Source organism: Scatophagus argus, chromosome 11 (genome assembly GCF_020382885.2).
Source record: "Scatophagus argus isolate fScaArg1 chromosome 11, fScaArg1.pri, whole genome shotgun sequence".
NCBI lineage: Eukaryota > Metazoa > Chordata > Actinopteri > Scatophagidae > Scatophagus > Scatophagus argus.
In genome coordinates, this window is record NC_058503.1 from 4,209,302 (window position 1) to 4,234,459 (window position 25,158).

A 25,158-nucleotide genomic window follows, 5' to 3' on the forward strand; every position below is an offset into this window, starting at 1 on the left:
TAATCTGCTGTTCACATTAGACCCATCTTGCCACATTTGGTGATGAGAGGACACACAGAACTATTTATTTGGAAGTTTCAGTGTTAGTTAGGGCAATCTGTCATGTTGCTCACTTATATGGTCAGCTAAGTTTCTGAAGATATTTACTCCCAAAATCCTGCCACAAGTAAGCCTGAATACTGAAAATAAATAGACAATTTTACAACAGCACTAAACAGCAAAAAAAACAAAAAACAATGTGGCTTTTGCGAATGTGTCACAGTTAGACACCCACTGCCAGGCACACTTCATGAGGAGTGAAACACTACAGAGGAAGAATGCAGATATGCCAAGTATTGACTTTGCAGGGGCAAGAGTTATTTTTAAGCCTAAGTGCATACCAGGGACAGCAACTGTGGCAGGCAACCAGTCACCATGAAGACCAGCAATATACAACCTCAAGATGGTTAATGTTTCAGTTCAGTTTTTGTAAATATTTTGAGTTTTATGAAAATACCACATTTTGAACAGGGGGCAATAAATGGCTGGAAAAGTTGTGTTTTGCAACATTCCACAGGTCAACAGCTATGGTGGTGACAGGATCATGATTTGATACAAAATAGTTGTTCACAAGGATGAAGTGAGGTTCACCATGTCAAACACAAGACTGTACCAAAAGGAGATTAATACATGTGCTCAGGAACACTTTGTAAAATCATTTGGTAAACAGTTCATTTGCAAAATGCATTCTCTTTCAGGCTGTACCAAACAAAGCTACACCAAAGTACCACCAACAGCAAGTTATTGCATAGGACTTTATTCAAATTTAGACAGCATTTTAGATATATATTCTCAATTTTTTTTAAAAAAAAGTGTTCACATTTCCCTTCCAGTTGAGGTATAAATAAAGGAGAAAGAAGGGAATGTCCAGAGTCATCTTCCAATTTCACAGCAACACACTGCAGGAGAAAGACAAAATGAGAAGTTGTGTGGTGAGAACTGCGATGGCAATGCAGACACAAGCATAAACAGTTGGGTTCTTCAGTCTTTGCTTACAAAGCTGTAATGAGTAAAAATACACAAGACCCAGATCAAAGGCTGAGGGCCAAGACACATGCTTGGTGATTTAGCCAGGTACCACATTAAATAACAGTACAATCACATTTCTTTCTAAACAATTTAGTTAACAAATAATTATAAAAGCCAAGTCCAACAGCCAGACTGTCTGACTGACATGACCTGAGCCATAAGGCTTCAGGCATGTTTTATGTGTAGTCACTGTAGCACAGAACACACATGCTCCACCCCCTCCTCACCACACACACAAATGCACCTCCCATTTCTGCCCCTTGGTACATGATGTTCTCATCCAATACTGCAATTAGTGCACAACAAAAGGATGAAATCAACATTGCCAAGAGACTCAACTGACCCAGCAAGAGGAAACCGAAGCTATAAATGACCTGGTGAATAGAAATGACCTCCCCAGCTACAATTAGGCATTTTCAAAGTTCACAGAAAGGGCAGGTGCTCATTTACACATCAGAGCGACTCAGCCTCAAGCTGTCAGAATATTTGGCAGTGGTCTGTCAACTCTGCAGCACCAACACATGCAAGAGTGTTCAAGGTTTGTAGGTAATCAGTGAATACAAGGTCACACAAGCAGCACATCTACAAGATTTTGAATGAGCAGATTAACCGCAGAACAAACTGAATCTTAGTTTAACACATGTGCTTAAATTTACATTTAGTGGGCATTTGGTCTGATTGGACTTACACTAACCAATTTAAATCAAACTGATTTTACCTGCATGCACTGTTTAAAGTGTGGTAGTTCAGCTTGTACTCAGTGGTTAAATCAGTCACAGCTGAGGGAAACAAATGACCTACAACTGCAGTGCTTACAGCTGCAAACAAGCCGATGAGAAACCAAAATAATATACAATGTGACCCTTCCAGCACAGCATCTAGTCGGCTACACCATTCTGTTTGTTTGTTCACATAGTGTGAACAAACGAGCTAATGAAGTTATGTGAAATTTGGAAACAAAGAACATTAAGTACCACAACAATTCACCTTAAAAAGTACATCTGTGGATACCTACAAGAGCAATGATAATCCAAAGTAAGATTATCCACCCTTATGTGAAAATGCATGCCTGTGTTGTCTGGATTTGATACTTACCACACACACAAAATGGAGTAGTTAAATCTTAAACCCAAGCGCCCTCATGCAATCTTTGTGTGCTTCAATTAGGTGTGTGCAGTTTTCCTCTCCCTTTTCAATGATGCTGGAGGACACAAACAAGGCACGCATTAGTATTTCTCCTTCAACAAGAAAAGCGTTTCAGTGTCTTTGGCCGAGTACTTACCAAGCATCCCTGACTTTCTTTGTCTCTGGACAAGCGCAGCAAGGTTTCAGTGGTTTCTTCTGCTCTGTGCCATCAGTCACAGCAGCAGGCTCCATGCTGGCAGCAGACAGCGCCGACATCTTCAGACTGAAGTGGAGAAATGAGACTAAGTCACTTGATAAGCCGACTCTGGATGTAAAGTAAGTGGCGCATTTCACAGATGAGTGCATCTCCACTCAGATGTTGTATATCTCAGCACATGTTTGCCACCACTTCCTGTTTGGCATCCAACTTCCCAGAATACAAGACAAGTTCTTGCCCATTAACAGATTTTTCCAATTATCTCCCTGGAGAAGCTCAGCTCTCAGGGAAGGTGGGAAGTGCAAAAAGGACATTTCCACAGAAGACAATTTGACATGTAGAAAAAGTACAGGTGTGAAACCAGTGATCCCATGTGGTTGCTTTAGCCCTGGAATTGTGCACAATTATGAGCTTACTCAACACAGCCATTACTGTTATTAGCAGCTAAAATATATTCAGTGGAAAAACGTTCAATCAATTCAAATTTGTTATATTTAATGACAACTTTTTAGCCAACTAGATTTAAAAAAAATGGTGTAATACAACGCAGGAAATTTAAGGGCATCACCTTCACCAGTAAACGCTTCGAGTAAATTTCTAATTGTCCTATTTGTGCCTAACTTAAGTTGACTGATTTTATAGCTGATTCGATTATTGAGGCACAAAGTTAAACTATCGGTTAAATCTTTCGGCAAAATATTCACTGATTCCAGCCTGTCTGGATTACTTAACTGGTTGCATTGCAGCCACACGGCGACACGGAAGCGAGCCAAACTGATGTAATATCAACTAAGATAAAACGTGAACTGTGTGCACACACTACGCAGCACACAAAACTAGTCGCTAATTTTCATTTAAAAATATGAGTTTTAGTACTTCATATTGGCGAACCAAACCTGAACCGAACCACTGCCTGGATGTGGTGTTTTAGTTGTCAGTTTTAGCGCTTCTGACAGTGTTGAGACATTACATAATGCTAACTCCAGCTAATACCAAGTTAGCTAACGGTGGCTAACAGTGGTAAAACCGTTCACACAAACGCTACGGTCACTCGTGTTATGGCAAATAAATGACAGGATTGAATAGACAGAAAACGTAGTGCGCTACTTTAAACACCGACTGACACATGCTAAGCTGTAATACATACTTGTAAAGGGACTGGAGCCAACAGTGGGACGCTTCACCTTCAAGATGAAAGCAACATGCAACTAACAAATTCACGTGTTCGCGTTTTATACAAACTCACGTGATTACAAGCGTCAACTGAGACTTCTGGGATATGTAGTATTTAGTAACAACGACACTTTACATGAATGCTAACACATTAGCACAACAGACCAGTTCCTCTGTGAATATCACTTTGGGGTACATTACACAGACTTACATTCATTTCCTGGAGGCTTAACCACCACAATAACAATAAACATTAGTTGCCTAATCCAAGTCTTCACCCTTAATAGTTCATGATTTACGTTGTGTGGACTTGCATTTTGTCCATATTACTAATTCAGGGCTTCACAGTGTGACTGTGTAAAACAAAACTTTTCCTTAACCTATAATTTGAATGAAAATGAAAATGTATCATTCTGCTGGGTAAAATGATGAAGTTGCTGCTACTACATATAAAATAAAAAAGTAAATAAAAATTGTGATAAACCCTATTTAAACTGTCTGATAATCTTGTTGTGTTTTATGTACTCTAGTTCATTGTTACTCTGCAGATTAAGATTTCATATAAAATGAGCATATATGATAGAATATATTGTCAAAGATTAAACCAGAAGTTCTTTTATAAACTATTTATTTATAATCTCTTACAAAAAGCATTGTCTGGTTTCAGCTCATCACATTTAAAAATTATTAGCCGTTCTGCCAAAGAGAACTTTCTTCTATCAGACTTCCCACATGACTTATTTTTAATAACGTTTTGAGGCCCAAAGTTGTAAATTTATCAAACATTTCACCAAAAAAATCAAAGATCCAAAAAGAAATCCAGAAAATAAATAAAAATTTGAAACAGTGTTTTATTTTGTCCTTTTCATTCCCACCATCATCTCACTTTCTACTCTGCTCTTCTGTGCTGTAACTGTGTTGGTGGGTGCAATATGCACTGCAGTGGATTGGGAGTTTTCTCTTATGAAAAATGTTCATTTTCTGTCCTACAGTACTGAAGATATGTGTTTGTTTTCACATGTCTGTCGGGTCTACAGTGCGTCAGCACAGCAAAGCAGTGCGTAAGCAAAAGCGCTGAGTCATGGATTCTAGTTCGGGGGCCAGCTGTGTGCTAGATAAATGAGCAAGTAAGCATATTATTCATTTCTGCTGCACTTTGATATAATATGCACCTCCATTTGAAACACACTTTGCTACAGTCATTGCTGCTGTTACCATAAGCTCAGAATCCACACAGCGTGGCACCTTGAAAATCAAATGCAAAATGTAAAAGTGACTTTCAAATACCCTTTCATTTACTCTGAGCTTTATGTGACGCCCCGTCTGTGTGTTGGTGTTCCCTGTAGAAATCTGCCCCCTGTAGGAGGAGAGGTGTAGGGCCACAGTCCTGACCATCTGCCACCTCCTCTTCCTCCTCCTCCTGTGTGCACAAAGCCTAGAGCAGCGTCTAGGAAAGCAGAAATGTAGGTACTTCTATGCATTTTCTATGCAGAATAATCTCCAATGCACTATATATTCCAATCAACTTTGAACCTGTCACACCCCAACACACAAAGCAAGGGAGGGCTGTGCTTTCAAAAAAAAAAAAAAGCTAACCATACTTTTTATTGGATGGCACTGTAGCATCATAAATTGCAATAGTCAATGTCTGTGGAAACTGAAGACGCATATGTAACAACCCAGACCCATCTGTTATTTTGCTGGGTAGTAAATGTCAGTCTGAAAGCTTCCTGCGCGGGTGTACTGCAGGGTGGCTATGGTGCTGAGACCCTTGAGAGAGGTCCAATGAGATGCTGTTCAGAATTCTGAACAGACTGTCTTTACTCTAATCTAAGACCTCACTCACCCTGCCAGTGAACTGATCTATATATAAGTGGGAATTTCTTTTTTCAAGGTGACCACTTTTAGTGTTTCCTGTAGCTCCCTACTGCAAATAATCTAACATGGGAAAAAAATTTAAAGACTAAGCTGCCCATAATTCACCTTAACCACTGACATGATCCCTCAGTTAATCCCACCAGGCTGCTACATCCTGAAACATCATTTCTATATTTCATACTTTAGGGGGGGGGGGGAAGAACATCCAGTAATCCTTGAAATAAAACATTTCAGCTTCTGTGTTCTTGTTTTATGTGAAATGGGCAAACAGACAACGCAGGAGTTGGCTCAGATCTGTGAGCATATGTACAGCATCAGGTAACACAGTACAGTGTTTAATTACAACCCTGATAGAAATGACTGAACTTGTCCCTGCACACACTGCCAGATGTCTAGTTCGCATGACAGTTATCGTCTCAACACACACGCACACATATGCCATTGTCTTGAGTATTAATGTGAGCTGGACCTTACCCTCTTGACATGACTTGATTCATGTGGGGGATGAGACACAGATACTGAATAGTTGATGAGCTGGGAGAAAAAGAAAAGAAGTGGAAGGGTGGGGTGGGGGCAGAACTAGAGAGAGGCAGACGGAGAGGGAGGGAGGAAGGAGGGGAGGGAGCAGAAAGTCGGGTATCCACTCTCCTCGCTCCACACAGCTTCAGTAAGCCCTCAGGTTGGGAGCCTCGATGGAAAATTACCTTGTGACCAATAGGGGAGGTCAGCGCTGGTAAAGTCAGACTTCACTCGTCCTGAGCAGCAGAAGCAGCAGCAGAGGGAGGATGGCCTGTGCGTTCAGCTGATCGTAGGGGTACGAGGTCGAGCCATGGAGAAGCTTAAAGTACCCACCGTGGGATGCAGCACAGCCACCTGTGGATGGAGAGCCCTGCTACTCCCGCAGCTGAACAGGCAGTCCCTGTACGTGTACGGCAGCGAGATGGCCGTGGAGCAGGAGTGCATACGGCAGCTGCAGAGCGGAGTCTTTGTCATCCACCCGTTCAGCCTCATGAGGTATTCAATATATTTGATAGATTCAGGCCAGTCCTGTACTGAGACACTTTCACCTGTAGTCTGTTTCTTTAAAAGTTATGTAGTTTCTGTAGGTTTTTGTAGGTGATTATTCGCTTCATTTTGCTCTGAAGATTACAAAGTATGATATGATGGAAAAATAATCTGCAATTATTTTGAAAATCGATCACAGGTCCAACTTATCAATAGATTTGCTGTTTTTTTTATTCAGTTAATCAGTTAGTCTTAATAATGAAAATAATCATGAGATTCAGACCCACTCCATGTCATTTGCACATTGTTTAATTAATTGTTGTTATGCATTAGTCAACAATGCAGTAATGGCATATGATAATTATGATTATAGCTGAAAACAAAAACAGAAAAATATAATGTAATTCATATAAAATGTTAGGAGCAGTTAGCATTAAAGCAAAACAAAGTGACCAGAAAGATTTTTTAAGAAGATGCTGAAGGATTAGAAGGAAAACGGTGGGTGGTTCAAATGTGTCCTTTTAGGAACCTGTTTTCTCAGGCGGCTCCTTTTGCATTATCTTTGCAGTACTGTTATTAGTTGGTAAGGTGATCAGACGGAGTGAAACAGAGAAGGAATGAAACAATCGGGATCAGAGATATTTGAGCCCGGCAATCGAACCCTGGCTGACAAGATGTGCAGTTACAGTATCAGAGTATTTAGTGTGCATCAATCAGCTTGCCTTACCGGCTCCAGCATGACCGTCTAATGAGACTTTCCACTCCAAACAAGATCTAAAGCTCATTCACAAATCATACATGCTTACATATGTTTGTGTGATCCTGTAGGAGTTACTACATCATGTGCATGATGGCCATCACATTTCTGAACCTGATTGGGATTCCCATGGAGATAGCGTTTCTGGACGGAAACAGCGGACTGGCATGGGAAGGATTTAACGTGTTTTCAGACACACTGTTCCTGATAGATGTGGCTTTGAACTTCCGAATGGGTATCATAACAGAGGACAGTGAGGTGAGAGTGGCTATTTTCAGACACAATCTGAAAGACCATAATCCCTGCGCAGACAAGCACATACAATCCATCTCTACCCTATCTGTAATCTACTCAATACACGAAAGGCTAGATTAACAAACCTCCCTCCCCCAGCTCCTGGACATGGGTGAAATTGGCAGCTGCTGTTTGATTTTATAACAAGGATTATAATGTATTAGATGAATGAGAAGTATAGCATTTCCAATTAAGTATTATGTAGACTATATCCTGATTGTTTTCATCTGCTCATGCATTGCAACTTCTGTCTTGCCAATCACAAATGGTCCATCTGTGGAATTTTTTTCCTTCAGCGTGTTTACTCTGGAACATACAAACATCTGGTTTTGCCAGATTTATTCTCAGTTGGTTTCTGCCTGTTTGAAGTATTCATGTGCATGTATGAGCGACAATTCAACAACACTTTCAAATTAATGTCGTCTTTCTTTGAGCGCACTGGTAATCTCATTGGACACCACTGTCTCCCATAATTTTGGACAAACTCCCAAAATATTGGTTCAGCTTAAGTGTTATACATGTGATTGTGGAACGTGCTGCACTGCGTCTTTGTCCATCTGCTCAATGTGCTGCTCTGTTCTCTTTCACAGGAAGCTATTCTGGATATCAAGCGGATCCGAGTTAGTTACCTGAGGACATGGTTCATACCGGATGTAATAGCTGCCTTCCCAATCGGCTACATACTGTTGTTTGCGGTAATGTTGCACAGACTGTTAAAGCAGCAAAACAGTACGCTGCAGTCTTTGTCAGTTCACAAAATAGTTGAACTTTAGTTATGCATATTTTGTAGCGCTCAGAGCAGTTAAACAGTGTTTTATAGACAATAACTACTGAGAAAAAGAAAATAAACATGTAAGATGAAATGAAGTGAAACAAGAAACACACTACTGATAACTGAGCATCTGTATTTTATTAATGCAGGACTTGCAGTACCACAACGATGACAACCCCTCCAAGACCAACAAGATGATGCGGATACTGATGTTTGTGCGGATCCTCAGCTTGATCAGACTCGCTCGAGTGTCCAGACTGGTCAGATTCTTCAACGAAGTGGAGAAAGTAAGTTCAAATAGCAGACAATCTTCAGAGCTCGAATCTGAAATTCAGTCACCCTTTCTCCTACCTACAGATACCTTACCAGACCTGGCTCTGATGACAAATTTGACTTTGAACACTTGCAATGTCATTTATGAAATAAGAGCTGCTCCACCCGTCAATAATCTATTTTTATCTTTTTCTGATTTTTAACAGCTTGCCTTTTTCTAACTGCATGTACCTAAACAGTGAGCTCATCATACAGTACAGAGGTTTGGAAAAAAATAAAGGGATAGGACACTTTAAACCTGCTTTGATGATGTTCATGGTAATCAAATATAATGAAACAAAATATGTCCTGGAACAAATCTTGATATTACATAATGTATGTTGTCTAGGGTTTGTGTGGCCTTCAATCAGCTGGTGTGAAGTAAATGAGTTCTGGTGTAGTGATGGTTCCTGGACGCTACCACTTTGGAAAATTGAAATAAATATTTTGTATCCTCATTGATTTATTGATTTCACACAGATGAATATGTTTACTTAGCTAATCCCCTTCATCTCCTGTGGCACATAAAGCCATAGTGAATTTCCTACATGGTGCCTTATCCTTGGCAACATGTTGAGCCCCCACTCCACCCTTCCAAAGTCAAGTTAATCTTGGCAAGCTCATCCATCACTGTCCAGTGCCAAGTCATTTTTGGTCTTCCATGTTTTCTTTTGCCATGAGTCCATCTCAGAGCAAGCAATGGGATGCTTTCTGCCCCCATTCGGATCACGTGATCCATCCATCACAGTAGTCTTGGACTTCTTTCAGTAATGATGTTGCTTCTAGTTTTTCTTGGTATTTCCAAGGTTGTAAGCCAGATGATTCACTGCTGTTATTGTCTGTTAGGACAGACTTGACCTTGCTGTTGCTATCATAAAGATGGCTCGTTTTTTGGTGCTTAGACTTCTAGATGTTGCAGAGATTGGAAACTCACCCTCGACTTTCCCCAGTCTTGCACTGATGTACTTTTATGTTCCACTTTCCTTGTTGCTGAGGCTGCTGAAATAAATGAAATTTTCTTCAACTTCAAGTGCCTTTGCCATTTATTAAAGCTGATGTTGAAGGTGTTGTATGAATGTACATCAACAGAGTTTGTGATGTTAATGAGAATCAGGATTGCTGTCCGCCCATTTTATCAATAATAATAATATTGTACTCTGTACTCTCTGTGTAATTGTTAATTAATTGGAACTGGTTTCAGAGGAACCATGCCTAAAGGAAGTCTGCGTAACAGGGCAAGAAGCACGAGCACCCAGATGATCAGAAGGCTTTAAACACACTTACATGGAAATGGAAAACAAATGGTAAAACTGTAATCATTAGTATGCTGTCTGTTGTAAATCTGCATCACAGTTTACAAACTCACAGTTCAACTTTGACCAACTGTACTTACGATGTTTTTATTATTTCAGGTGCCCTCACTTTTCCTGCAGATCAAGTGGTTTAGATAATTTGGCTAAACTTCCAGCTCATTTGCAACCTGTCTGATCATCTGACTGCTCTTGCCCCATCTGACTTTGTTGTAACTATGTTGTTGTGTTCCGTCTCAGCAATTACTTTTGTAAACACAATGTTATTGTAACTGGTAGATATTATGACCAAAACTATGAAAGATAGACCCAGGTTGTATTAAACCATATTGATCTGGTTGCAAAATTTCTACTTATTTCTTCAGCAACTTAACTGCATAATATTCATCTGCATCCAAAACCTGCTCAACTCTGATCTCCATGTCTGTCAACACTGTTACATGGTTTTAACATCACTGCTGAAATATGACACACATCTCAATCAGCAAAGCTAGCAGAACATCCTGCAGTATGTACAATTTGCTTGCCGGCTGCCTATAAATTCACTCTGGTCTTCTTTTCATCTCGTCCTGACAGGTTTCAAATGCAAATTTGGAGGTGGTCCGCTTGTTCTTCCGCGTCTTGTCTCTGTTCATGATGATTTTCCTGCTGTGTCACTGGAACGGCTGCATCCAGTACTTTGTCCCCATGCTGGAGGAGTTTCCCACTGACTGCTGGGTCCGAAAAGAAAACCTGATGGTGAAACTAATTTCACAAAACTTTAAACAAATCTAATTCTAGACAAATAATAAATGAACCTTTGATTTTTTAATGGAAGTCATTCTACAAGCAAATATGCCAAATATTATATATACTAAATATAATATTTTATTTATTTCAGCTTCCACCACAGACTCAAAGCAATTTCTAGTCGAAAACCTGAAATATTTTCAAAAATGTAGATTATATAACCAGTAGTTTAGTAGTATCAAACTGTTGTGGGGCGCATGAAGAAACATTTACTGGTGTTTTGTTGTGAAGCTTCATAGCTACAAAAAGTGTCACTCATGATGAAGCTGTTCCTTCCAGAATGCCACAGTGATTGTGAAGTACTCGTGGGGAGTGTTCCGAGCTCTCTCCCAGATGATTGCCCTCTCTTACGGGTCCATGGATGCACCAACAAGTAAGACTCATCTATTTTCTTGATCCACCATAAACAAAATCACTGAAATCACAGGTATGTCACATTCTCTGTCAGAAATAAACCATTTCACAGTAAACAAGGTGGTTTGTTGGTGTCTTGTTCTTCAGATTATGTTGAAATGTGGATCGTCATGGTCAGCATGGTGTCCGGGTGTCTGATGTACACCGTCCTCGTGGCTAACGCGACAGCCATGATCGCCAACATCGACCCAGCAGCGAAGGAGTACAAGAGCAAGGTCCTCATTGGTGACACTGTCCTTCATGAGAAAAGCAGTGATGACAGAAGATTAAATATGCAGCTTGAGAAGACCTTAGCATGTTTAATGTATCACGTGTGTCCTGAAAACATTGTGACTTTCCACAGATGAGCCGTTTGGAACACTACATGGCTTTCATGAAGCTCCCACCAGAGCTGCAGCTCCGTATCAATAACTACTATCAGGCCCGATATGGAGGGAAGTGGTTTCATGAGAAGGAAGTCCTGGACACAGTGTCCTCAGCACTCAAAGAGGTACAGCTATGGTCCATCTGTAAGGAGTTCTGCTTGGAACTTAATGTTGTTGTTTCTTTAGAACTTTGTTCATCTTATTGATTTCCTTTCCTCTTTTTTCTTCTGAGGAAACATGTTTTACAATAATCAAGTAGTTTCATCTTTCTAATCTTAATATTCATAATAATAAAATCATAATATTTTACAACCTTTACAATCTTGTTTTTTTTTTGTTTGTTTGTTTGCTTTTTCTCAGCAAATCCTGATGGTGATGTGCAGCCGACTGCTAAGAAACGTGCCACTGTTTCAGAGCAGAGACGAAAACTTTATCAACGCTGTCCTCATCAAACTGGACTACGAGGTTTTCCTGGAAGGTGACATCATTGTCCGTCAGAATGTCCCAGGTGACCGCATGTTCTTCATAGACCACGGCCAAGTCCTCATGGAGACTGATTCCTATGAAAGGGAACTGTGTGACGGAGACTTTTTTGGAGGTGGGTCGGATTTACTCGTTCAGTGAATATCTGGAACATCATTCAGTGATTTCCAGAAAACAATTGGCTGGGAATTTTACACGAGAGAGGAGAAAGCAGTGAAGGAATATCTGGGAAATTCACAAATGATTCACTTTAGACAAAGTATCATACCAGAATGTGTTTTACAACTTGAAAGATTTCTGTCCAATTAACTGGACAGCAGGTTGTTCACGCCTCAAGAAAAATACTAACAAACCAAGACAAAAAAAACTACACCAACAGGGACTTTCATGACATCGCACTCTAAATATGTAAAGAACTTTGCAGCTATAACAGCTTCCAGTCTTCTGGGATGCTGTTGGAGTGTTTCTGTGGGGAGGGTTTGCCCTTTCACTGCAGTAGAGCATTTGTGAGGTCAGGCACTGGTGTTCGACAAAAAGGCCTGGCGTGTTCTGTTCCGGTTCATCCCAAAGGCATTGGATGGGGTTAAGGTCAGGACTCTGTGTGGACCAGACAAGTTCTTCCACACCAAGTTCATCCAACCCAACCATGTCTTTATGGACTTTGCTTTGTGCACTGAGGCACAGTCGTGCTGGAATAGAAAAGATTCTTCCCCAAACTGATGCCACAAAGTTGGAAGCATAGCATTGTCCAAAATGTTTTGGTATGCTGAAGCATTAAGATTTCCCTTCACTGGAAGTAAGGGGCTGAGTCCAGCCTGTGAAAAAGAACTCCATAAGGAGGTGCGTCTGGATACTTTTTTCCAAATAGTGTATTTTCAAAGCTGTTAGAGAGTTTGTTGAGTACGGATAGCAGGGGGAAGAGAGCAATCAGCGTGGTTTTGGAGGGAGTCCTGAAAGGAGGGACAGGGATTTTCTTGGTTGGGTACTTTCAGAACTACTCGTACTTGTTTTTCGAGCTTTCCCAGCCGCAGCCTTAAGTAGATTTTTTAGTTAAGCAAGGTTTTGGATGCAGGACTTTTGCTTGTAGTGGAGTGTTCTCACAGTGTATTTTTACTTCAGTAAAATTTGAATACTTTTTCATACTTAACATCTCTTTGCAGAAAGTGTTTCTAAAAAGGTTCCAATCAAAGAATTTTAGTTTTTTGGTGTTTTAGGGGGAGGGGGTTAAAGGTGTCAACAAAGGTTGTAAGGAAATAATTCCAGACTCCATTTAAAAATCTTCATGAAGTTTTAAAAACAGGAAAACATGGTTGGGTGGTTTTTACTCACACTGCATTCAACTATGTGAGGAAGTCACAAAATCACTGTCAAACCAAACTCAATGAATCCATCTTTTCCAATTTAGGGGATTTATTTAATTCTCTTTAAGTGGGAACATGTCCTAATCTCTTTGGCAGGAAACCTCGGCAGCGTTTGGAGCTAAGCAGACTTCCCAATACAACTCAGCCAAGTGTGGTCATTTAATTTAGGATTAATTGTCAGTTCTCATCCCCGTCATTATGGTTTACTTGCTCATTAACCACGCTTTTGTGGTTCCCTCTGTGTGTTGAACAGAGACGTGCATCCTGACCAAAGGCAAACATCTGGCCACTGTGAAGGCTCTGACCGACTGTCAGTGCTTCTCTCTGTCCTGGGAGGACTTTCAGAAGACGCTGGAGGGCTTCCCAGATGTCAAGAAGGACTTAGAAAAAATGATTCAGCTCAACACTGATGGTGGACTTGTATAAGACCAAGAACATTACTGGAACTTTTTACTGTACAGGAAGGACAGGAGATTTGGATTCAGAGATGAAATGGACCATTTTAGATTATTAACTATTTTCATTCTGACTGGGAATTATTCTGTCTTTGGATCCATCGGTAATTAGCAATAAACAAAGACCTTAACAGTAAAGATTGGTCAAAGAGGACCACTGCTGCCTTGTTTATGCTATGATTTCATTTTTGGATAGTTGGTGCATGTCTGAGTGACAAAATGAGAAAGACACAGCAAACCTTTCAAGGGAAATTGGTTTCATATAACCTCCATCGATTCATCCAATATCTATTACCACATATCGTGTGTCATGGTCAAAGGTGGGCTGGAGCCTATCCCCGCTGAGTTTGGGCAAGAGGTGGGGTACACCCTGGGCAAGTTGCCAGTTCATCATATGAGGAGCCTATCCCAGATGACAAATAGAGACCTATTAAGCTATGAAGTCATATCAAGCAATTAACCTAACCCAGTGGAGTGTGGGAAGAAGCTGGAGTACCCAGAGGGAACCCACAAAGGCATGAGGAGAACATAGAAACTCCACACAGAAAGGCCCTGGCTGTGCCACACAGGTTCATACAACCTTCCACAGCATTGTACTTATTGTAGGTGAATTCAGGAACAGATCGGATCAGAATTCAGATCCAGGACCATGGCAAAATTGTTAAAACAAAAATAAGACTGGCATGAAACATGGGCTAAAGAAAAAACATTAACTAAACATATTTAAACAAAAAGCAGACAGTAGAATTATTGTCATGTCTGACTTATTGTCTTCTCAGAATTTGTTGTAGCTGCATGTGAGGCTGCTCCTTGAAGCTAAAGGCTGATGGGAATGTTGAGTTTTGTAGGTATTTCCTCATGAATGAAAGAATTGGAGATTGTGAAATTTTGATCTTGTAATGGCAATACATAAAAAGTCACCCAATGTCATTAAAATTCATTCTCTGGGAACCATGAATGTCTGTTCAAATTGCAAAAATGCAATTCATCCGGTATTTGTTAAAATGTTTTAATCTGTACCACAGTGAGCAGTCAACTTTCTGACCATCACTCATTATTAGCTCAGATTAGCTGAAAATGTGTTTAACGGGAGGGTTTAAACCAGCGTTAACCCCCTCCCCCCAAAAAAAAAAAATCATGAAGGTCATTTTTCTTTTTCCTCTAAAATGAGATTTATTTGATATTAGATTTAATTTTACATGTTAAAGCCACTGTAAAAGCACCAAAAATAAACTTATACTGTAATGTGATTATGAAACAGGCATGTGAGAACAGCAGGTTGTTTCCTCTCCCTCCCTCTTGTTCATCCAAACACACACACGGTGCCTGAGGCCAGACGGTGTTTGTACTCGTAGAGGTAGTAGGAGGCTGAAGGGAAGTTGCACTTCATCTCCATCCTGCCCGGCACCACGTGGACAGCCACACCAGATCCCAGGCCCTCTTGCAGCTTCGTGAGCATGCGTGAGGCCAAGTAACGCCGTGCCCTGCCTGGGTCTTCCTCAATGGATGCATACACTTCTGGTGGCGGATTGGGAATCTTCCACTCCAGGTCCACTATGAGCTGGTGGATGCGACTTTTGTCCAGCGAAGTTGGTGTGTCACGGTAGCACGCCACCACATGGGGAATAGGTGCTTCAGAAGGCACGAAAAGTAAATTGTTAGACTGCTTTTCTGCAGGCACATCGCTCTTTTCTTCTTGCATCTCCTCATCGTTCTGGTCCTCCATGGGTCCCACAGCAGGGTGAAGCATCACCGCCCAGCGCAGCCAATCGTAGTTCTTCTCGAGGGTCTTCAGGATGCTTGCTGCTGCCTCCTCAGGGGGTGCACGGTTCTGCACGGCCTCGTGGAGCTGCTGCCGTACATCCTCTTCCGCCTGCTCCAGAAAGTAGCCTAAGCAGCGGCTTCCTGTGTTTTTCATCTTCCTGTAGAGGGCACCCATGCGATCAGACCAGGTCTTCATCAGTAGAGCCTGGTCTCTGCCTGTCAGAGAAGCCTGCGTGAAGAGGCACAGCAGGCCAGTAGCCAGGACAAAGTTTACCTGTTGAGAGTAAAAGGAATTTGCTTTCAAACTGTAGTCAAAAATAGTTTAGAACATGTGTTTAACCCGGCGGGAGAACCAGATGGATTGTTTTACCACATGAATGCTGTTCAAAGTTGTTGGGTGAAATTAAAGCTGGACTTTTCAAAATATTTGACCTAAAGAAGTGATTTAATTTAATTAATGTCTGAAGTATTCAGAAATCCTTTAATTAGGCTTTCTGAAAAAGTAGTCCCAGAATTTGGGAGCCTCAGGAACTACAAGTCCCATTAGCACACTTTCATATATTCTGTTGCATGGTATTATTCTTGCATATTGTTCTGCTTTTTGTATGTAGCTCTTTGTGCTGAAATAATTATCTAAATAAAAGTATACAAAGTCCTGGTCTGTCACACCAGAATCCAGGGTTTAAGTGCCATCTGTGGTTCAGCTGAGGCAGAATAAAAACAGAAATTGATCATCTGTGCTCGTTGATCTGCATTTCATCACTATTTGATGAACTTCTGTGATTCTGTGTCACGTGTTGACTGGTGTTTCTGAAAAAGTTTGGATTTGAGGTTCATGTGCTGGTAGTCACTTTCAACAAGCAGATAAGAGGCTCCTCCCAACACCAGAGCATAATTTTGACAAATTTTTTGTATCTTAATTATTGGGTCATTTGCTAAGACTAATTTCATCTGATAAAACAGGAGTACTTTATATTTTGTCAAAATCATGCCTAATGCAGCCTTAATGACTTGTTCATGACACTGTATCATCTTTAACAGCACACCAACCCATCTGGGATTTTTGCCGACTACACCGAACATAAAAGTGTTTCCAAATCTCATCATAACATGCTTTGGCTCATTCTCTTAAACTGAAGTCAACCCTTGGCCCTGGGAGCCTGTCCAAGCTCTTCTCTTTCCTAAAAATAAACCAAACAGATGTCACAAACTCTTTGTAAGGAGAGATATGCAAAATGATCCAAGATAAGTACTCAGGGTCTGTCACTGTCTTCAGATATTTATGAAAATCATTTAGTTTTGTATATATATATATATATATATATATATATATATATATACTGGATATGTATATCATATTTTGTATATGTGGATTTTTTTTTCTAACACATAAAGGCGTTGCTTGTGTTCTTGTGCTAGCAGGGGACAAAAGACCTAGCAAACTTATCACCCACAACGTGTTTATACATGATAAGTTCCTCAAGGTTAAAGGAACATAGCTGTGGTTCCTTTGCTTAACAAGGTCAAGTTCTTCCAGTGTGGACACATGATTTACATGTGACTTTCATCCCTAGTTACAGTGAGGTATGTTCAACATGCTGCTGCCCTTCCCTCTGCTGTGCTCTGTGGATTTCTCAGCTCCTTTTGTGATAACGTTAGTTTGGTTGCATCAACTGGTTTACTGCATAATGACTGACTATGAATGGACAGTGAAGACAAATCTGAGTGAGTCCAGCTTCCTCACGTCCTAAAGCCCTTCACTGAGTGAGTTCTGGACTGAGTTTCTAGGACGAAAAGCCTTCCTGTCCTTGCAATAGTGATAACAGCAACTGTACTGAATAGACAACTACTTTGCAAATTCTTTGCACTTAAAACAATGTTAGCACATGAAAAGGAGTAAGGGCTTGTCCATGTGTCTAAAAATATGTTTAAAAGACGATTATGTAATTACTTTTATATAACAAATAGGACTGCGTCTGCTGCAATGTCTGTTAAAGTTCCTTTTCCTCTCACAGTGGACAGTCATTATGTGTGTCTTGCTCAAGGGCACTAGGACAGATGGACAAATGGACATGTGACTGTTCATTTGAAACAGTCGTGTCTGTCATTAACTTTTTTTTTATTACATAATAAATAGGAGATAAAACACGATTTGAACCTGACCAACAGGGTTAAATGTGCCCTCACTGGTTTCTGTGGGACCTGTGACATTTTAGTCTCATCACAGGTATGTAATGATGTTTCACACTGAATACGGTATCCAGGCTCTAAAATTCCTGTCTGAGCAACATTTGTTCCTGTACCAACAGGGCAGGCAAAAGTGAATTTGCCAACTCAGCACACAAGGAATACAACCAAGGTCATAGCTCTGCTGAATTAAATATTCAGCTTTTTTTTGCAACAAGAAGACAGATGCAGCAAGCTTTGTTCCCCCCCAGGAGCGCAATGTTTTTCTGTCAGATTTATCTTTTTGGTCGGGAAACTGAATATTTAATCCTGTACAGCTGTGCTCCTAAGTGCTTTTTCTTATGAACTTGACCACAGGGGCATTGAGAATACAGTATTTGTGTTATTTTGATGAAATGCTGATATCCAAATAAGGCTTCTTAATTCTCAGATCTCATGTGACCAAGAATACATATCGGTGAACAGATCGGTTGAAGAAGTTTTTCGTGCAGATGTCCTTTTTCTTTCTTTTTGTCCCATGTGTTTGTGTGTGTGCTTACAGTGTCGCCTTGCTCCTGCTGCTAAGCAGAGATGCGTGTCTCTGTTTGATGACACGTATGAAGAGAGGAAATTGAAAACTTTAAAGACCCCTGTGTGGAGATGAGTTGAACATAAAGACTCCTACCTACAGAGGCCTGGAAGGTGAAAACACAGCGACACATCATAAAGTATGACATTTTGTTGTATGTTGTGAACACACACACACACACACCCATGCTGTCCCCTGCATCTTTACAAACCTTGATGTTGAACTCCTTAAGCTCCCAGCGTTTGGGCTTGCGGCTCAGTATGACCTCCTCCAGCAGCGTGGGCTGGTCGGTTAGCACTGACACTCCCATCAGACGGTTGTAGAGCGCCGTCAGCTGCCTCTCCAGTCGGTATTCCTGCACGTACTGCAGGAACACTTCCGTCTCCTTCTTAGTGAATTCTGAGTGGGCCCTCACCTGAAACATGCAGGATGATTTCCTCATAAGACAAAGGGGCAGTTTTAACAAGTAAAACATTTTAAGATAGAACATACAGCAGTGATAAACTACATTATTAATAGCTACATCATTTATTCAGTGTAATAAATGAAACATCAAATTAACAACTTTAAAATTTCATTCGAAAAATGACTTTTACCTGCCATGTGTGTCATGAAAAGAAAGATACAAAAGCTAATTAAGGATTTAATCATCCACCCTGCAGTTCCACCTGTTTTCTGTTAGCCTGTTTACACCAACAATGGATATTCTTTACTCAGAATAATTCATACCAAACAGGAATGAGCCCAGTTCACTTCAATCACGTCAATACCTTTTTTTCCAAATTCAAATCCATGAAAATTTATTTTAAATTTTTTTTTTTACAAATGAACAAAGAACAGCAGTTCCTACTAACATTTTGAAATAATTAACAGTAAATAAAAGGCATAAGCCTGTTAATGCTAAGTCTGGTAGAACTAAACAGATGCTTCAGTCTGGTCACGTATCCACATTTGCATAATGCGCTTAGCATGATGAGTACAGTCACAGTCACACATCAGTTTAAAAAAACTGGCAAAGGGCATACGAGTCTGTAAGGTCAGCTCCACCTTATGAGCCCTCGATGGCTGTGGTTATAAAACTACCATAAGCTGGTTTTCCTGTGAAATGAGCTGTTTTCATGTTTCTCACAGCTATTCATATCAACCAGCAGCAGGTCACAGCACACAGTTCACCTCTGATGCTACCACTGCTACCAAGTCCTTCATTCTGTGATTCTTACCCAACTCTTCTCCAGCGTTTGGTTTCTAAAACATACGTTTATTCATCTGTGACAACAAAGCTCTTAAAGCTCTTAAACTAATAAGCTTCTGTTCTATTGAGATGTCCCTCAGCAGGAGACCGAATCCTTGCCAGTGACAAGAGGAACTACAAGTTAGGACATATAAGCCATTTTTCCTTTAAAATGAAGAGAAAGGGTTTCACCTTCAAGAGAGTCACCTTATTATGATGATGCATTTCCTGTGATGTTTAGAGTTTTGGGTACAGCTCTCATCCACAGTGTGAACATTAGCAGATGCTTTATAACTAGAATATTGTTGTTTTTTAATGCTAACAAAATTTCTGCATGAGAGGTGAATAAAAATGCAGTTGCGACACTAAAAATAGGGCTCATTAGACTATGCTCCACTAGATAACCTCATATGTCAGATCCAGGGACAGATTCCTCACCGCTGTGCCCAGCTGGTAGTAGACCACAGCTAGGTCATCCTCCAGCCGGTGGACCTCCTGATCATCCAGCAGGCCTTGACCTGAAACTCCCAGCTCCTGGTCAATGTGGTCCAGGTTCTTCTTGGCCATCTCAGTCTCCTCTGGTGTGGAGCTGCCACCCAAATAGGAACATACCCCCTGGACAAGGACCCTGAACACCACACCCACACACACACACGATTCACATTATAAAAATCTTTTACATGTTTAAGCAGATGGGGTTCTGCACATGGAAATGTATTTAGAAGAAGCATTTTTTTTTTCAAGTAGTCTATGAGTTATTCAGATGTGCTTATACAGTCAGCCTGTCAAATATATACCATAGTTGACAGGCTCAAAGGGGGGGGAGAAAAAGGGAAAACTCACCTCACAGTTTGCATGTAGCCCACTGGCTCCAAAACCTTTCCAAACATCGCCATGGCTCCAGAGCTGTGATCTGACAAATTGGCAAAAAGGACAATGAACAGTTAACCCCAGATTTGTCATACCTTCTGGAAGATTTTTTTCCTGGTTTTTCAAATGATAATGACATCGGTGTAACTCTGTTCTCGTAACACCTGATGAGCTCTTTTTGCAACTCACCTTTCTTGTTCAATGTGCACTGACCTTCACAGTTTGTCCAATATTTATACACTCTCCTGAGCAACCAGTTAATCTGATAAGAGTTCTCCACCCACAGCTCTTGAGAGGTGAGCTTTTTTCAAAAGTGTGAGAGGTCACACTACCACGTATTCTGTAGGGATTTAAGGATGCAGAGTCCTATCATCAGTCTTAGTGTACATTGTCTATGTAATGATATTTAATAATAAAATATTTAGGTCTATATGGGCTGTACAGGTCAATTTTAATAGTTCAACCCTAAAATGCTAAAATAATTGTAAGCAGAGGTCAGAATCTCATTGTCCAATCAATCATAATGACAAAAGAAGAAGAAGAGTGGAGGTTCCAGATGCAAACAGAATCAGGTGGGGATGTTGGGTGACAAAATGTGACCAAAACAATTAATGTTTCAGCCAAAGGACCTTAATCAGCTCAACATACATCCCATGTCATTCCAGAGACAAGGCAGCAAATTAAAAGAGAAAATTGTTTAGAACATTTTAGTAATCAAAGACAAGAAATAGAAAAACAAAAGAAAATAAATATTGAAATGACAAATAAATTTAGCATGGTAAATGTAAAACATGCATATTCACGAAAGGGATGGAGCAATATATATATATATATATATATATATATATATATATATATATATATATATATATATATATTTCATCAAAACCAAATTTTCATGTTTTCATTTGCCTTTTTCATTCACACATTTGAATTTAAGCTTTTGCATTTAAGCTTTTAACTTGAGCATTGACACACTAGCACACACACACACACAGAGAGAGAGAGAGAGAGAGAGAGAGAGAGAGAGAGAGAGAGAGAGAGAGAGAGAGAGAGAGAGAGAGAGAGAGAGAGAGAGGCCCAAAGTGATGAACACATAAGATTTGCATGCATTGGTGGACAGATACCAGAGTCTTTGGGGGGCTGGGAAACCTCAGCGGTGCCCAGGAGGTCAACTGCCACCTCTCCAGCAATGAATCCCCACTCTGCAATGTGGTCCATGAACTTAACTGCTCTACTCTGCTGTAAAATAGCTCCATCTTCTGGCAGCAAGGCCTCCTTATTCAACGTCATCATCTGACATGTGCAGCCAGTGAATCTAAAGTTGAAAGAAACGTGACAGAAACTGTTTCTGAGGCATATTGAAAGTGTTGGTACAAAGTGTTGAAATGGCTGACTGAGACTGGCTCATTCAGTCAACAGAGTTCTGAGCAGAACACCCCAACACTAACCACCCTTACACCCTTTACCTCTACAAACAAAATACATGCTTCTGTTTAAACCTGAGTGTGTTTGTGTATGTGTGTGTAGGTGAATATTAATCGAGTTGCTAGTGTGTGACAGAAATAGAAAACAGACCCTGTGTAAAAGAATAATAGAATAGAAGAATAATAAAAGAATAATACAATTTGTAATTTAAAAAACCTGAAAGTTATGAGATCAATCACATCATGTTTCACTCCCTTTTCACAGCATCAACTAAGTAAGCATAGAGTCTTAATGACAGGTCATATCTCTGTTTACATTGCTAAGGAGGGAGAATCCTGATCCCCCTGTAGAAAAAAAAAAATCTCGGACGTCAAAGTGAAGTGAGGATAAATCGTTGAGATTGAAGCTGGCACCTCACTCTCAGAGGGAGCTCTGGGGGGAGGAGGCCCAGCCCCAGGCGGCCCACTGCCAGCCGAGGTGAGGGATTGTGGGGGAAAGGAGACATGGCAGCTCCACTTCCTCTTGGCTCGTCAGTGGAAGCTAAATTGGAGGGAAAGAAAGAGAGAGTGGAGCCTTGCCTCATCTGTCATCTTCCTCTCATTTTTCACTCTTTTTGTCTCCTTTATCTCTCAATCTCTTCCTCTCTCCTCAGGCACACTCCTTCTTTGTCCCGCTGTCCTTCTACTGGATTACAGTGCAAAAATATAATCCAGATGATGGCAAACCACAGACCATTGGAGAGCATGAGAGAACTAGAAATCATCAGGGCTGAGTTTGCGTGTGTGTGTGCGTGTGTGTATTTTATGACATATTACCACATTATTGGCTGCTCTAGCATCAGTGAAAGCATAGTCACTTTGGGTTTGGACAATGTGTATGAGCAGATCCTCTGAAGGATGAAATGTTTGTTGTTGTTGTTGCTGAGCTGGGTGGTCCCTGTTTTCCTTCAGTCACCTTCTGCACACCTGTTCCATATCCTGGCAAATCAGCTTCACTCCTGTCTGATTCTTCTTAAGGACCGGTCTCCCCATCCATCAGTGGTCAGATAACAAAAACAAAAACCAAACAGTGCTGGCCAGAGATTTACCATTAGTCTAGTGCTGTTGTCATTATGGAGGAAATGATTTTGGATAGGGCGGCACAGTGGTGCAGTGGTTAGCACTGTCGCCTCATAGCAAGAGGGTTCCAGGTTCAAATCCCTCTTAGGCTGCCGTTAGTTGTTGCTGATGTGTAAAATGTCAAAACCCTAGCAATCAAGTTGTGCAAATATGCTATTTTTAGTAGTTAATTTACAAATGTCAGCATACAAGGTATTATTTAACTGCTGTCTCCTTCATACTTTTCCATTTACTTGGTCAAATCTATAATTGCCACAATTAGGTAATAGGTAGTAATAATTTGGATGCACAATCTATTTGTGTTACATAATTTGCACTCTTGTATCATATTACAAATCCTGCTCCCTCGGCAAATGCCCTTTGTGCAATCCAGAGCCCCAGAGCCAAGTTTTTACAGACTGAGTGACATCTGCAGTATCATCAAACGTTTTGCCATGGCAGCAACAGTTCACCATCCTGTAAAATATGTTTAATCAAGAGCACAAATTATTATAAAATTTAAATTTTATATTCTTTTCTCCTGGGTTAGTGCCCTTTTTATTTGACTGCATTGTCTGGTGGGCATGAATTTTTGGTACCAAACACCAGTGTTAATGCTGTAATGTGACTGGTGCAATATCAGTGCAGGCAGGCACTAAAATAGTTTGTTACATCACTGTTCAGAGCACAATACTGTTGGCCCCATCTGTGACCTGTGCACTGCACACGCTATTCAAATCACAGAGTAAGGATCAGAGTGCTGAGGCCCCAGCACTACTCACTGCTATGAGTTCTGACAGTTCTGACTCCGGTCATTTACCATCTGCACATTTGGACCCACATAAAAGACACTAGACCCCCTCCTTGTGGAGCTGCATCTCCTCCATCACACCCTGGATGTGCTGAACGTTGTCCTGCTGTTCTCCGGCTGGACTCTCGGTTTCCTCCAGAGGCCGTGACTGCTGGCTGCACATCTGCTCAAGCAACAGCACCCCCTTCTGACACAGAGAAGCCAGACCTGCCTCTGTGTGAAGAGGAGACGGTTAATGACACAGAGGAACTTTACTACCCCCACCACTTCAGTGTTTCACCGTAGATGCACCCACTTAATAAACATCACAAAAAAGTGTTATCATTTTAGAGGAAAAGATTTATCTTTCAGAGAACGAACCAACAGCCTGCAGCTTCTCCTCTAACAGTTTGAGGTTTTGTTGAATTGAAGCTCCATTAGCTGGAGCAATGTCAGCACAGAGCATGTCCAGTAGACAGCCCAACTGCTGGGACAACTGCAGAGATGGACACAGAGCTTAGATTTTTTTTTGTCCCACAGTAAATCACAGACACTTTCACACTTTTATTTTGTTGCCACGTGCCCATTTGGGCTTCATCCTGGAAACTTCTGGTTTTAAGTTTTAGACCAGACCAACAGTTGATACATAAGTTTAGCTCCTGGAGAGCTGCTAAAATTACGAAACACTCTGTTTATGGGCAAAGCTAGCAGTTTCCCCCTGCCTGCAGTCTTTGTGCTAAGCTAACCCTTTACAGGACACACAAAGATGAAACTTCCAGTCTGAACATTCAGCACCAACATCAGCTGGTACAGTGCGTGTGTGTGTGTGTGTGTTACCTCCTATATGGTGCTGTGGAAGCTGTGCTGCCTGAAGGATGTTCTGTCGGCCCTCCAGCTGAGCCGCCTGCCTGTAGCAGACGTCACTCAGCTGCTGCTGCAGCCCTTCAGCTCCACTACCTCCTCCTCCCCGGCACTGAGCGGGGCAGCAGTCTGCTGGTTCAGCTCCACGCACAATGCAAACCACTCCTGCACACACATACACACACAATCAGTCCAATGCTCACATTTACCATCAGTGTAACTAAAATGGCTTTACCCTGCATAGTGTACTGCCGCAAAATTTGCAAAATGTAATTTTCCATCGACACAGAAGCTGATTTATCCTTCATAAACCCATAGTTCTTTTCAAGACGGATCAGATGTGCCCACGCCGCCCTGTGTGATGCTCTGAGTGAATCACAACATTTAAATGTCATGTGAAATGCCTTAAGAGTTCATTAGTTTCTGTGATCTTCCAATCTTTTCACAGAAAAGCTACAAACATCAGAATGGTGGCATCAAAAGACAAACTTCACTGTGATCTGTTTTTAACTCCACATCTGGTCATCAGTTTATCTTTGTGAAACGATCATGTGTACGTGTGTGTGTGTGCGTGTGTGTATGTA

The 25,158-nt window shown here is 41.0% G+C and overlaps 3 protein-coding genes across 8 annotated transcripts; 1 reads left to right on the forward strand and 2 right to left on the reverse strand.

Moving 5' to 3' along the window:
- Positions 1-780: 780 nt before the first annotated feature.
- On the reverse strand, positions 781-3,705 carry LOC124066641 (cytochrome c oxidase copper chaperone). The gene is made up of 4 exons (XM_046403226.1): positions 3,558-3,705; positions 2,351-2,476; positions 2,164-2,269; positions 781-938 (listed from the first exon to the last, which is right to left on the reverse strand). Exons 2-3 carry the CDS (start codon positions 2,467-2,469, stop codon positions 2,185-2,187), a joined length of 204 nt encoding a protein of 67 aa, XP_046259182.1. The 5' UTR covers positions 2,470-2,476; positions 3,558-3,705; the 3' UTR covers positions 781-938; positions 2,164-2,184.
- Positions 3,706-6,225: 2,520 nt separating this feature from the next.
- hcn5 (hyperpolarization activated cyclic nucleotide-gated potassium channel 5) lies at positions 6,226-14,843 on the forward strand. Its single transcript, XM_046404255.1, has 10 exons — positions 6,226-6,475; positions 7,295-7,481; positions 8,108-8,212; positions 8,439-8,576; positions 10,488-10,649; positions 10,980-11,073; positions 11,202-11,329; positions 11,458-11,604; positions 11,840-12,077; positions 13,577-14,843. The coding sequence occupies exons 1-10, from the start codon at positions 6,291-6,293 to the stop codon at positions 13,747-13,749; spliced, it is 1,557 nt and encodes a 518-aa protein (XP_046260211.1). The 5' UTR covers positions 6,226-6,290; the 3' UTR covers positions 13,750-14,843.
- An 80-nt stretch (positions 14,844-14,923) lies between these two features.
- Positions 14,924-24,680, reverse strand: LOC124067591. 6 transcript variants are annotated; one of them, XM_046405085.1, is made up of 8 exons: positions 24,551-24,680; positions 22,642-23,947; positions 22,240-22,366; positions 21,526-21,716; positions 20,372-20,441; positions 19,967-20,156; positions 18,509-18,712; positions 14,924-15,816 (listed from the first exon to the last, which is right to left on the reverse strand). In XM_046405085.1, the coding sequence occupies exons 3-8, from the start codon at positions 22,329-22,331 to the stop codon at positions 15,082-15,084; spliced, it is 1,482 nt and encodes a 493-aa protein (XP_046261041.1). In that variant the 5' UTR covers positions 22,332-22,366; positions 22,642-23,947; positions 24,551-24,680; the 3' UTR covers positions 14,924-15,081. The 6 variants fall into 6 exon arrangements, with proteins under 6 accessions (XP_046261041.1, XP_046261040.1, XP_046261042.1 ...); XM_046405084.1 differs by lacking the exon at positions 24,551-24,680 and adding an exon at positions 24,095-24,361; XM_046405086.1 differs by lacking the exons at positions 22,240-22,366; positions 24,551-24,680 and adding an exon at positions 24,095-24,361 and having other exon boundaries at positions 23,744-23,947.
- Between the last annotated feature and the right edge of the window lie 478 nt (positions 24,681-25,158).

What these genes read in the sequence shown, in the direction of transcription:
- LOC124066641 (XM_046403226.1), bottom strand. Translation starts at nt 2,469, where the DNA reads ATGTCGGCGCTGTCTGCTGCCAGCATGGAGCCTGCTGCTGTGACTGAT. An exon ending in AAGAAAGTCAGGGATGCTTG is followed by an intron (nt 2,270 to 2,350) that starts GTAAGTACTCGG and finishes TGTGTCCTCCAG; the next exon opens with CATCATTGAAAAGGGAGAGG.
- hcn5 (XM_046404255.1), top strand. Translation starts at nt 6,291, where the DNA reads ATGGAGAAGCTTAAAGTACCCACCGTGGGATGCAGCACAGCCACCTGT. An exon ending in TCATAACAGAGGACAGTGAG is followed by an intron (nt 7,482 to 8,107) that starts GTGAGAGTGGCT and finishes TCTCTTTCACAG; the next exon opens with GAAGCTATTCTGGATATCAA. An exon ending in GCTACATACTGTTGTTTGCG is followed by an intron (nt 8,213 to 8,438) that starts GTAATGTTGCAC and finishes TTATTAATGCAG; the next exon opens with GACTTGCAGTACCACAACGA.
- LOC124067591 (XM_046405083.1), bottom strand. Translation starts at nt 22,409, where the DNA reads ATGAGGCAAGGCTCCACTCTCTCTTTCTTTCCCTCCAATTTAGCTTCC. An exon ending in ACTACCAGCTGGGCACAGCG is followed by an intron (nt 18,713 to 19,966) that starts GTGAGGAATCTG and finishes TGCATGTTTCAG; the next exon opens with GTGAGGGCCCACTCAGAATT. An exon ending in TTAAGGAGTTCAACATCAAG is followed by an intron (nt 15,817 to 18,508) that starts GTTTGTAAAGAT and finishes TACTCTCAACAG; the next exon opens with GTAAACTTTGTCCTGGCTAC.